This window comes from Neopsephotus bourkii, unplaced genomic scaffold, assembly GCF_033783945.1.
Source record: "Neopsephotus bourkii isolate Nb327-2 ecotype Australia unplaced genomic scaffold, CSIRO-AGI_Nbou_v1 NB_1027, whole genome shotgun sequence".
Classification (NCBI taxonomy): Eukaryota; Metazoa; Chordata; class Aves; order Psittaciformes; family Psittacidae; genus Neopsephotus; species Neopsephotus bourkii.
In genome coordinates, this window is record NW_026901516.1 from 2,059,977 (window position 1) to 2,074,327 (window position 14,351).

The 14,351-nt window shown below is 40.2% G+C and overlaps 1 protein-coding gene across 1 annotated transcript in view; it reads right to left on the minus strand.

Moving 5' to 3' along the window:
• Positions 1–380: 380 nt before the first annotated feature.
• Positions 381–14,351, minus strand: part of ZNF521 (zinc finger protein 521) — a 231,862-nt gene continuing 217,891 nt past the window's right edge. The window contains exon 10 of the mRNA XM_061360528.1: positions 381–1,210. Coding sequence (XP_061216512.1) covers positions 1,181–1,210 — 30 coding nt within the window. The 3' untranslated portion in view covers positions 381–1,180. The remainder of the gene's footprint in view (positions 1,211–14,351) is intronic.

Consider the following 14,351-nt stretch of genomic DNA (forward strand, 5'->3'; position numbering starts at 1 on the left):
ACCCAGCTCACTAAATAATATCACATTGAAATACAACCATAATTATACACAGAAGATGTGCGGTGACTCCTCTGGCAACCAGTGTGTCAAGAGTACAGGTATGAAATTGTTGAGAGTGCCAAATAAAACAAACAAGGAAACTCAGAAAACAGTGAATATTACCCTCAAGCACATGTTCCTTTGCAGTGGGCCAGCAGATCTGTTTCTACTGTATTTATTTAAATGCCTACCTTCAAGAAAACCGGTCTACTCCTGCTTAGCAGTGTATAGGTTCTGATGCAATGGAATTCCAGACCCTGGTGGTCCCGTAAGTACTACAGGAGCAGTAATAATAATGCTGCTTTCTAAGGAAAAAGACAAGACACAAGCACGCTCACACATAATGGTAAACTGAATTTATTTCCTTTTGGAAAACAATTCCAGTAATCTCCAGGTTCAGACCGCAGAGTAAACATTAATAACAGTAACATACATGTTAGTTCAACTGATTCAAGAATTTGGCCATGTGAAATCATTAAGGAAAGTCTTGAACACTCAAAGCTTCAAATGGTATCCAGAAAAAAAAAACTTCTTTGACAATCTACATAACAACTATTGCATATATGGTAATGCTATCTGTCATATCGCAAGGCTTACAAATATATATACGGGCCTTATTCAACTGTGGGTTCCTGCTCTGTGAGAGAGAGTCTCTTCATATTTTTCTGCAAGAATCTTCAGCAATAAAAAATAGTCTTAGATTCGTCCGTTCGTATACCAAAAGAGAGATTTTTAGACTGAAGTTTAAACGAAAGGAAGGCCAAACAGAGCTGTAATGGAACATCGCTATTACTTTCTCCCTCCTCCTTGAAAACGACACTTTTTCTTCAGGTGTTGTTTTTTCCCCTCAGTATTATTATTATTTGTATCTTTCTTGAATAGGGCCCAAGTCCACTTGTCTTTATAAGACCATTTTAGTATCAGACAACATAATACATGTGCAACACTTTATATACAGGAAGTCTATCCGGTGCTCAAAAGTTCAAACACATGAACATCCAACAGTTTCGATAATACAAGTTTTATGGTACAATACAATGTTTCTGAATAATATACATTAACAATGAAAGTTTCGTGCAAAGAGTAAAACGTGTTCCCTTTTTGTGCCACAAAGAATTCTCTGGAAGAGATGGGCCTTGCACTAACTGCTGTGCTGGGTCATCGTATGATTCTGTAACAAAAACAAAAGAAAGAATTTAGTCACAGGACAGGCATTTCTGTGTGAAAGAAGGATGCAAATACAATTGTCCCAACATATCTCACAAAATGATGGACTAGAAAGATGTGATATTCAAGCCCTCCTTGTTTTAAAGCAGTGGAAAGAAGTGTCATCAAAGAGAGGTGTTTTCCCCAGCTGTTTCACACCGGTATTCTTTCCATGTGCCACAGGAAGGGCATCACACCCTCTCTAGGTAGATTTGGGCTGACTTGCCCCAGTGAAACTGCCCATGAGGTCAGTGGTTTGGGTGTCCACTTACATACAGCTCATGGTTTATGCATTATGCAAATGAGAAGAGCATTTATTTGTCATAAAAGACCAATGCTAATTGGACTGTGCTTCCTAGGCTGTGGCACCACTCCAAATGTTTTACTGCATTAAAACCTATTTCTCCCTGAACAGTGTGGCACAGTGTATTCTGATAAGAGTCATTCTGTGCCTAGCAGAGAGCTCAGACACTGATGAGAACAGGAAGGGCTCCCACAGCCCTTCCTTTGGTCACCAAAAACCACAGATATTTTTTCCTCAAGTGAATGCAGTGCCTTATGTGAGGTGACACAGTGTAGACTTTGGAGTCTGAAATTCTCCTTTCCTACATGAGTAATCACCAAATCCAGCAGCAAACACAAGTTTTACCCTCTTTCCTACCACTGCACTAATCAAGTCAACCACATTTAAGGATGAGAGATGCTATTTCAATTCCTGCACTGGCTCAGATCCTTCATAAGCATTGAGTTAAGAGCAAAGTACCAATCCAATACATGTTAAGTCTTTTGCAATGCACACTGGATCCACAGATAACTAGAAAAAGTCTGTGAACACTACTTCTCAGACAAGAGGGCAGCCACTGATTAGTGAGGAATTTTCCCCTTAGTCCTCTGGGCCAGATTTGGGCCAGTGACCCTGAGGGCAGGGGTGTCACATCCTGTGGTTTGCTCCCAGCACATCCAGTCCTTTCACTCTGCTTTATTAAGTTAATCTGTCTTAACCCCCTTTGGGCTAACACAGTTCAGGATGAACCTATTCCCGAAAGACGGTCATCACTTTCAACAAAGTGAACATCTACTGAACCATACCCTCCAGAGCCACCCATGGAAAGGCACACAAAAGCAGCCTTGGTCAAACAGATGTGAAATACAGCATGACCGCAGACCAGCCTGAGAGTTCTCCCTCCCTTCCTTCTCCTCTCTCCCTAAACTGTGCATGCACACAAACATGGGACATTTGGCAAGGAAAGGATCTTACAGAAAGACTGAGGAATTTTTAATGTAGTGCCATTCTCAAGATTAAAGGAAAATGACCCAGTGACACTCAAAGATGCAATTTCCAGATGTGAATACAAAATGATTTAATGCCGATGGCAGGAATTCCAGACTGTCCAGGGCCAAAGAGTGTTAAAAAAATATACTCTACCACTTGATTGCATTTAGCTTCTTATCCCATAAAATCATATCAGAATGTTGCAAAGCTATAACAATATCTGCAGCCGAGAATGTTGGCTGCTCACAGGTAATGGGCTCTGACTAAACCACAGAAGCACGGAAATGAAGAGTTAAGCCTGACAGCCAGCCCTTTTGTCATCCTGTTGCATCCATTTATTGCAGCATTTACAGCATAACACCACAGGCTTATTGGAGACCCTGCAGTACTTAGAAACAACAGGACAAGTTAAATATGGGGTGGCAGCCTGAATTCTGATTTTACTTCTGAGTAGGTGAAGTCCTATTTTACCAGTTGTTACACTGCAGAGACTTATCTGGGGTGTGTGTGTGTGTGTGTGTTATTGCTAACCGACTGAGAGCAAGCATGTCAGTCATGCCCGGTTTTTATTTCTTTCCACTAAGTGAAAATGCATAATCAGTTTGAAGCTGGACATGAACAGTTGCACATGAAGCAGTCAAAAGGTGTTTTGGGAATGTGGTTCTGGCTGCAATGACATTTTTGATTAAAAAACAAGAAGGCCCAAATATGAAGGCGATGAAAGAAAACACAACATAAGGACTGACTTGCCCCTGCTCTCAGTGTCCCTGACTCCTGTGCCCTGGTGCAAAATGAGATTCTCTAGAGGTAATGGAGAGATAATAGAAAAACCCAAGTGTTGCAGAGAAAAACGAGACAGGGCAGGATGCAAACATGAGGAAGTTCTTTGAGCAGTTTAGGCCTTAAAAAAGCAACTATACTTATTGTAAACAGTCAAACAAATCATGATTTCCAAGGTAATTAAGGCTCCCCAAACCTGAGGGACTAGGGAAAGATACCTATTTGGCTAAGTGGCAAAAAAATACAAAGTGGAAGCACTTCAGGAGCAGAACGTTGACAAGACAATCAGGCAAAGGATGGGAGGAGAGATAAGAAAAAGAAGAAAATTCTGTAATCCCACAGAGAGCCATATTCCACTCCACCAAAAGCCATCTATTGGAGACCCCACGTCTAAGTGACTGAAAATTGCAAACATTAATCCCAGTTATGAACTGTTGTTGTTTTTATGAGGGGTGTTGTGTTTAAAAATTTAGGGCAAAAATTCTCTTCTATTATCCACACAGCAGATCTCGGCTCTGATAGTCTCTGCCTTGTGTGCAGCGAGTTCCCTGCCTTCCCGGCAGTGGGAGTTCAGGCAGGCAGGGAAAGCAGAATTTGGAGCTCCTGCCGGCAGGGACACGGCAGGGACACGGGAGTGTGGGACACCCAGGGAGAGCACAATATTACAGTCTAGATCCTCTGCATCTCGGAGAGCTCGTTGCCCTTTACTGAAAACACACTATATAAGCTTGAAACACACCTCCTCCTGAAACTTCAAACTAGTTTGCCTGAGTTTGGAGCAATTAGTACACCCACTTGCCAAAGAGAAGTCATTTAACTAAGTACAGGAGATATCATATGCTCCCCTTCTTTGGCTCCCCTAAATTTGATTGCACATAACCACATCTGTTTAATTATGAGGTAGTCTCCCTATGAAGCAAAAATCTCAATTTCCTACTTAGCCGTGGAAATGGAAAAATATTTTTTCTTACCATAATCTTTCCAGGACTTCAGCAATAGCTATGTTAACATTTCCAAGTGCTGTGATTTCATAAGGAGAAACTAGTTTGCAAACACAAATGCAAGCTTTGCATGCACAAAATGGAGGAACAGTGAAGCAGGAGGTGTGTGTGTCACTGCATTTGTTACCGCATTAGACACAAACTGAGCCAGGAAAGCTCCTACATACCCAATTTTTCTATCTCAGTATTATCTGGAAAGCAGTTAAATACCTAGGAAAACCTGAATTCAGTATCTTTCACAAGCAAAATAAACTCTTAAAATGCATTTGCCCTGTTCCTAGAGATGATTATTTTTGTTAGCAGAATCCAGAATCCCAAACGTTATGTGAACTGCTAGAAAATTATATGCCATCACTTTTCTGGATGCAAATGCTTTGAGATATCCCTGCTGTTAGTGTTAAGGAGTTAAAAACATGCAAAGATTTCACAATAACACTGGGTGGGAGAATCTCCTTGGCAAAATAATACCAGAAAGGTTTCCTTGAAGAAACGCTTGAGACAAAAAAGGCAATAATACTTTTTGTTGCTTGATCTATGTCTTTGTTTTTCAGATAGAACATGGGAAGTATTAGGTAGCAAAAAGTTCCTGCCCACATCATCAAAATTAATGAAGAAAAAAATATCCACAGATAACCACAGACTCACTAGCCCATTAGAATCTTTAATGTGAACTGCAATTGTGTTCAATTTTAATGGGACTTCTGTTTTTTTATGACTAGATGAAACAAGACATGGTTGCACCTGACAAACAGTGCAAAGAGGGTACATGTGAAGAAATATAAAGATGAAATGCAGATGCATTATTTCAACAGATGGTAACAGTAGCACAGCAGCATGTTATTTTTTCCTTAGTTCAAGAACACAAACAGGAGTAATCAATCATCACTGATTAAGTAATTATGGTACCCTCCATGTTATCACTTCTGTGGAATCCTTTATCTGTGTACATTACAGACCATGTATTTTTTGCATTTGGAGAAGGAAAAGCAGCACCCCACTGCACTGCAATACAGTTCCAGGTTGTAAAACAGAACTCTACATTACTATCAACCTTTAAGCACTACATTTTATTTTATTTTTTTTTTAACAAAAGCAATTGGTTTCCAACAGGCTGGATAATAAGTCTTTTGACCTGCATTCTTCTCTGACCCATTAAGGTCACCCCTGTGCTCAGGCATATAGCTGACTTAGGAAATGCCTGCAAGTCCTGCATTTCATCTCCTGCCCACTCAAAATAAAGCTTTCTTTAAATGTGTCTGTACAGGTCCCTGAAGACCAGGGAGGCATCCCTGTAGTGGGCAATGGAGGGACAGAAGCTTCTGCCTTTATTAATGAATGCAGACCATTATGAGTCTGGCTGGCTCCTGCACTGTTCCCAGAAGCATATACTGTACGTGACTTAAAATGCTAGAATATTGACACAAAGCGAGCTGGGCACCCCTAAGGAAAATTACTCCTTGGATATAATGTAGGCTCGTAACAGCTATTAGAGTACAAAATAAAACCCTCCGGGATCAAACTGACATATACCGCATTCTACCTACTCCTCAAACATTAGAAGAATTTCTTTGTGAAGGCATTCTCAAGGACAGCATTAAACTGACTTTTGTAGCAATCTGCAACAGCTTTTTGGCTTACAGCTTTTAGTACTAAATCTCTAGTTTGAATCAATATAAGTACTATATCTTCCACATTAATCAATACATTTGGTTCAATACATGTTCTATTAAATTATACTTTCTAATCAAGATTTTCTGCTTCTCTTCCCTTCTTTTTATTATTCCAACTTCTTACCCTGTACCATACTTTTCCAACTGTCTGCAGCTAACAAGAGGATGTTGGATTTTGCAGGACCAAAGGGGAAGACAGAAAGGTTCATGGAAAAGGCAAGCCTAGCCGAACCTTAAGTGCACTGGTAATAATAATGAATCAAGAATGCAGCTTCACAGTGTCAACATGGTTTCCAGAACTTCAGTCTGATGCTTTGTTGAGCTGGTTGTCATGATAAAACACCTCTCACACAAACACGTCTGCATTGGACACTGCTGAAATCCTACATCAAGTGGAAAGGCTGGGAGGAGGACAGAAGAGGGGTATTAAGTGGTAACACCAAAAACAAATACATGAAACTTATTCAGACACAATTAAGACTTTAAGGTTGATTTTTATACCCTTTCTTCAAACTTGTCCTTCTTCTGTACTGCAGCACAGAGTCTGTTGTCAAAGCCCCATTATACTGTGCCAGGGTTCTTTCCCGGTAAACTGTAATATGATTATACCCCATACTAAATTGATGAGATATTTAGATTTGTGAAATACTCAGATTAAATACATGCTATAAATTAAGCTGCAAAAAGGTATTATTTACCCCAGGTCTTTGGGGATATTTGAAACACTGGGATAGAAGATGTCTCCAGCAATCTGAGTGATGTACACAGTTACAAATAAATGACTTTTCCACACCTGTGTTAGGTTTAGTGGAACATGGTTATTCTTCATGAGCAGGGAATATGAAATGTAATGTCAAAATGATAAACACGTATATTGCAGGCATTTGCCACTGTCTTACAGATCAGAAACACTGCACTGATGTCCCTTGCTCACAGTCAGTTTCTCTTTTTCTTGTCTCCATATAATCACTGTGAACCTGCAGAGAAACTGTTGAATTTTCTTTTGACATTTAACATCATCTTACTCACTCACAATAGCATCTTATAATGCTTTCTAGATGACACTGTGTCACCATTAAAGAAAAAGGTGAAAGACAAGAAATAGAATTTAAAGACAGAAAAGACCCATTAGGGCGTTTTCTCCACCCATCTTGCCAGTGTTGGATTATTGCCTATAGTGTAATTTCAAGTGTTTTGCCCAGTCCAATTTTAATTAGAGCTTCCAATGCTCCTCTTGGGAGACTGCTTCACAGCTTCACAGACCTCAGGGTTATGATATTTTTTTTCCTGATGTTCATCCCAGGAGAGGAAGAGGCTCCACCATCCCCGACTCACACATGAAACCAAATCTGCATAGTCAGGAGCTGGTTTCAGTAGAGTATCTGGGCCATTTCAAAGCATCTGAAAGCAGTAAACTTCCTTTTAATGCCCCAAAACATTAAGGCCTTGGCTCCACTGCCGCTGTAAGCAATTAAGAAGATTCTGTTACATGGGCTTCTCAGGCTCAGTTGCCATGCAGGTAAAAATGTAGCACAGGTGGGATTTGCAGTCCCACAGGAAGGGTAACCACTTCCACATTCCGCCTCCACTAAATGAACCAGCTGAAGGATAGCGAAGTACTGAGGTCCATCCTATGCTATAATCCTTAATTGCACTGACAGAGCATCTAGGAACACTCAGATTGTAAACATTTCTGTATTTTTAACACAGGTGAAATACAAAAAGAGTAACTTCAGTTGAAGCTCATCAACAGATGATGAGACCATAGATTACTTTCCCTCCCAGGCTTTTCCCTTCCTTTCATAAAATACGGCCTACAAGAAATCGACTTAAATCGTATCTAAAATCTTGGAACTAGCAGATGTTTCTAATGTGCTTCATCCCTGGAATTACAATGCTTCTGATACAAAAATGAATATATATTCAGATTTCAATGGTCACACTTATCCTGAGTGAACAAGGGAGCTGGAAAGCAGATGATGTCTAATAGTTTTTCATAGGTGAAAAGCAGGAAGCCAGATGGAGACTTAGGAGTTCTGGACAGAAAAAATCTGGGTAAGGTGTCACTGCCACCAGTATCTCCAGTACTGCAGTGCAGCTGGCGGAGCAGGAGGAGTACCAGTGAATTTTTAAATGCACTGAAGTAGGCAAGAAGTTTCATCCAGGCCAAGTTTGATCACCAGCATAGACCTAACAAAATACAGTCTCTGAAACCTGAGATTCCCAAGGAAATAAGGATTTGATCTGAACTAAACCAGAGCTATTTCCACAACAAAGAAGGGGTCAAATCCCAAGAGAATCTGTGTTCCCATAAATACCACTTATGTGTGGTGAGCTGATGTTTACCAGCCTTTGAGAACCAGGTCTGTTCTCAGACATGATGGTCAATTATATGGTCATCTTAGGTCATGACTGACCAATGTTGACAATAATAATTTAGGGAAGTCTACACTGAATTGCAGTTATTCATATAAATTAGTTCACCTAAGCTATGTGATTTGATATTAAATTAATGTCTTTGAAATTGCATGACTGCTAATCAGATCATAATCCTTATTGCATTTATGCAAAACTCTCAGTGTTCTGGTTCTTCTATTCAAGCATTTCCAGCTGGGCCACAGAAAATCTACCCATAAAAAAACAGTCTCAAGTTGCGCAGCATATTCTCAGGGATGCAAACTGAAAATTAAAACCAAACCCAAACCAAAACAAACCCCCTGATACCTATTTTTCTTCAGAGACTTCCAGTAAGTCACTAGCAAAATGTCAATGATTCCTTTTGGATTCATTATTATATGTGAGTACATATATCACAGAATTGTTGTATGGAAAAGAATGACATATATTCCTAGGTACAGCAAATAAGACTTTCATCATTGTCACCAGAAGAGAACAGACACAAACACAGGTGTCTGTTCACTGTCCTTGCGCCTCCCTCATTATGAGTGTTGGCAAGGGGCTCCTGGTTAAGCCTCTGACATAAATCAGAGTAGCTCCAAGGCTGTTTTAACCTATGGTGCCAGTCAATAGCCTTCCATAAGCCTCTCTTCCCCTGTTTGTTGTTCATTGAAATGCAGTGGAACTTAAAACAACCTCTTCTGTTTCAGGCAAGGTGGCCTGGCTCCATGGGCAAAGTGCACATATTAGCCCATAAACAGTAAGATAATGGTTGGTGATGGGGAGAGAGAGCAACGGTTAGGACGTGTTCACAGCAGTTCATTGAAACTGGGAAACCTTTCTGTCCTTTCATACTGCAAAGGGGCTGTACTGTTAATCAGGAATCAGGCTTATGTCTGGTTGGTAGAAAAACAAGGCCTTTGTGATACTGCAAATGTTTGAAATAAATACACAAGCATCCTTCCCCAATAAGAACACTGTTCATTAAGCAGGAATAAAAGCTTAAACAAAAAAGGCAAAAGGAGGCACTTCTGAGAAATATATCAAAAGTCTTATTACTTTAGAATATGGTTATGATTACCCTGGTATAAATTAAGAGAAACTCCTCTGAAATCATGGGAGTTTCAAGATAAGGACAAGTATGAATATAGCCAGGCCTGCAGGGTTTAAAACAAAGTGAATATTCCTCATGTACTGACTGATTCATGCACACTCTCTGCAGAGGCCACAGCTAGAAGTCTCTTTACCCTGTCAGACACAGCCAGGTAAAGAGCAAGCAGAACCCAAAGCTGAACAAACCCAGATTTATCTGCAGCTATTGTACAACAGAGTAACAGGGGACAAGCAGCTTTGATAGGCAATACTGCTGAATAAGATATTCAGGATTAAGTCAGTGTTTTACAGACGTGTTCATGGGCTAGTTGTTCTCCTTTAATTTTATTTTCCTTTGCTATGTTTAATTTATCACGCTGGTACCTTCTAAACTACAGTACCTGTAAACAAATGTAAGTTTGACCTCTCTCCCGTGTTACATCCACAAGCAGCACTCCTACTTTATGCTCTTAGCTTTAGATACCTTAAAGACAAATAAACTGGGGGGGGGGAAGAGGAAGTAGAGAGAGGCAACAAACCCAAACAACAGAAGCAAAACCCCTTGCCTGACAATATGTGAATACAAATTTGCCTAGCTGGGAGTGAGGAACTGACTCCTGGAACTGCAGCTACGCTATGTACAGATTCCTTTATAAGTCAAACCCAATTAAACAAACTACTACTAAATATTTAACATCTCCATCTGTAATTAGTGACAAATAATGGAAGCTAATGTTGATAATTGCACAGAAATGTCCTGTTGGAAACATTATATGCTTCTTGCTCCTCCTGTTTCTCTCATACCCACTGAATCCTGATAGGTCTTTTCAGGAACTAAACTGACAAATTTATCTGGATTTTACACACATCTGTTTGGTCTGCAATGAAGACATGAGAAGGAACCTTCCAAGTGTAACTTCTCAAATTTAAAGCAGAGTAACTACTAGATCATGAATTGATTTCAAATGAATTGATTTAAAATCTGAAACCAACCAGCAGGTCTAGAATTTAAGCTCCTGTCCATAGGATTCAAAAGGTCACCCAATTAAAATGGGGAAGCACACAGAGCTGTGATTTATATGCAAAGGGCAACCTTTCAAACAATGATCCTTTGCAGTTTTCCACAGGTGCATGTACAAGAATTCCTTTGAACAAAATTACAAGTGAAATTACAAGTTTCTTGATGCAGCCTGAAAGAAAAGCGCTGTGACTTATCTGCAGTCTTATTATACAGACAGATGCATCCCACATTCGTATTGATTGCCGAGTTCACATCCTTGCCTCGTGACATAAGGCTGGGTATTGTGCTTACCAGGTGACAAAGGGACAGCCTGGAATCTGGATTCCCTGCACATTGCCAGCCAGTGCGTGGGCCCTTGTACAACAGCACTCAGCACACAAGAGGTTATGGATCAGCCTGAAACAAACTCAAAGCACCTAACACTGTTTCCACTTAGCTAAAAGCAAACCCTGAACCAGTCCAGTTATAAAATCACCAAACCTGGCTCTTGCATATGAAAACCATATTGGGTAGTTATCTAGCCAGTAAGCATACATACACTCAGTTTAAGAGAACATGTAAATGTATTTTTGATCCTAAAATCTAAAATACAAGTGAAATATGCCCCCTTGTCTATGGTATGTCAATTTTGAAATGTGCAGGGAAGGAAAGGAAAAACTATGGAGTTCTGCTAGCTCTTTTCCTCTTCTAAATGCCCCAAACTCCGCTGCACATTGGTGCCTCTTTTTCCTTCAAGGCAGCTTGCAAGCAGAGCCAGACTGAGCAGATTTGATGCTAACGGCCAAAGATTTCTGAGCTGATAAGCAGAGGCCCCCACGGCTTTCCCTCTCTGACTTCCTTCACAACTGGTTACAGTGCCAGCCCATCTTGGATATCTTAGAGTCCTTATTCCTACAGCTTTCAAACAAGGAAGAGTGGGAACTGGGACACTGGTTACGTGGCAGGTGTGGTGTGTGTGTGAATTACAAATCTACTTGCTGAAAAAGAAAATAAGGGCGATTTTTATGCCTTCATAGCTGATAAGCGGTTAGACAGTTAAGAACCCTATGCTGACGTTTTGTTATTATAGCAACCTCATCTGGGTTCCCTCTTTTTCAGTTCAAGAAACTCCATGTTGTAAAAGGTGACTTTTAGAGACACTAAAATGCTATTTTGCCCTTTAGAGCAAAGTGACTACTTCTCTGAGTTTTGTAAGGACACTCACTGTAAATCAATAAATCTGGAGTGTTTACTGACATGGTACCAGGACAATAAAATGTTATGTTTGTCCTTGTGGTTGTTGCTTGTAAAATCCAGAAGCCTGGATTCTCTATTGTCTTCTGTTTTGTTGTCATTTGCATTTGTGTACAAGAAGTGTGAAATGTGTGGTCACAGCTAAATGGGAAGAATTTTACTCGCACTTTCTCCTGTTTTCAGGCCCTACAAAGTGGGAAGACAGTAAAGTCCCACTCCTATGTTTAAATATTCTCCCATCCAAAAAAGAAGTACTACATAAATAAGCATGCTTCTGTGCCTTTTTCCTTCCTCCCTGTGAGGGAAGAAGTATCCTCCTACCAAATGTCATTCTTTGAGGTTGGTCATTCTGTTTCCTGTCAGCTGGCCAGTGACACATTGCAAGTTAGACATGTCATTAGATCCTGCCTTGACCCTGCACTGACAGTTGAGGAAATGCTCTCCCTCACCTCTGGGTTTGGCTTGAGATGCTGTGGCACTCCTCTCTCCTAGGCTATCTCCTGCTAGGGGATCCAGCCTCCTGCAGCTGCTGCTTTTACCCTTTGTTGCCCATTAGGACTGGTTTTTAGTGTGGCAACCTTCTGAGTGAAAAGAATCACATTTAGGAGGAAAATAACTGGAGACAACACTTACACTCATTTGCTGTATGTGTTTAGTACCAAGGTGTCTGAAATACAGAACTTTAATTCCGATACGAAAAGATGTGCTGTAGCTATGGTGAGGCTAATCTATAAACCTCACAGTCTTATGTAATTTGCTACTCCAAGTTAATTTTAATTCATTACAATAAACCCCACCTAATTAAAATAACTCTTTAAAGTGAAGTATTAGCTTTACCCAGAAAAAAAAAGAAGCAGAATCTTCAGTATCACAGGGCAATTCATCATACCACAGTGCACACTTATATAAATTCAAAGGAAAGCTATAAACAAGTACCCACAGCAATAGTGCCATGCATAAAGGGGTTGGCAACAGGAGGCCTGCTTTCTAATCAGCCCTCAAAGGAACCTGCCACACAGAAGTGGCACTTATTCTAATTTAAAGCTCTCACAGTTACTTTACCTTGGCAAAATTTATAAACTAATAACTTTAGTAAACAGACTGGCACTCCAAACAGAAAAACAAAACCAACACAATGGTTCAGGCCTGCAGAGAAAGCAGCTTGCCCAGAAAGGTACTGTCTCTACCAATGAGGTAAAACATTTGTTTGGGGGCTACTCTTGCAGTCCCCGATGTTCAGTAACACTTCTGCACTATCCCATTAGATCTGTACTGTCACTTCACTGTGGTCTATAGGCTTTTGTCCCTGCAAATTGTTTTAGCATCTTAAGGCATTTTACACACCTGTATATTTGTGCTCTGGTCAGCTCACCAAAGAAATACTTCTGGATTTGAAAGAGCCTACTCTGGGAATATAGGTTCTTTTAAAGCATCACTAAATTTCCAGGGCAATCTGCTTTCAAAATGTCAACTTAAAAAAATATTTAATATTTGCAATTAAAGCTCACATTCTTTCTTGTCTCTATTATTCTTGCTTCTCAGTAACTGTTGAAAATTACAAAAAATACACTCTTCTCCGTTTACATGAAGAAAAAGAAGAAAACCTGAAAATTATAATAAGTGCTAAGCAGAAAATCTCTGTAATATGTAGAGCACAATAACGTTTGGGTTGTTTTTTTTTTTTTTTGTTATATTCTAAAACACACCACTTTGTAGAAAGTTCCTTTTTCAAATCAAAGCAATACTACAGTAAAACAACTGCAGGCAAGATTTCCAAGACACAACGCAGTTTGTGTCAGAATGCTCATCACTCAAGGCTGACCTGTCAAACTATCTTGGGGAACATGGTAGAAAGGCAAATCTGCAAGTTGGTAAAAAACTTCTGAATAATAAGAAGTATGTACTGCTCTCAAACCACAGAATGCTGTGCAGTGCTAATGGGGTTGTACTGATGCTTACAGCAGATCTGCATCCCTTCCTACTGCTTATAGGCATGCCTGTTTGGGCTGTGCTCCTAAGACCACAGAGAAGGAGCCAAAGTGTCAAAGGTCTCACAGAAGAAACCGAAGAAATAAAAAATCTGTGCTCAGATGAGTGATGTGGAACAGAGATCAGAATTTAGTACTATGCACACATACCTGCTATCAGCAGTATGCTGTATGCTGTAAATTTGATACAGGTGAAGTCAGTGAGACAACAGTTTTGGACCTTGATAAGCAGTTTCTGGCATCTGTATTTTCAGAAGATTCTCAGTACCTTGTGAAATGTGACCCCCCGCCCCCAACCTGCTTCCTTCGGGGACCTAGCATGGTCTTACGGAGCTTTTTCAGGCATTAGGGATTAAGACTTTGGCCACAGTGCTTTTCCAGAAGCTAACACAATTGTCAAGACGGTCTACAGAACTCATCAGAGAATAATTTCCAAGGGTTTTGAAATCACTACTTTCCATAGGCGTATTTCTCTATCAGTTTCTGCATAACAGTCCAACATCTGCAGAGGCTTAGTGTTCTCTGCTAAACTGTGTGCCTTTTCAGGCTAATTCCTACACAGCCACTTACATTTTTGTAAATCCATGTGGCCTAAACATTCAAATCTTGGGCCATCATAGTCCTCTGTGCACGCTAAAGCATTCATAAGGC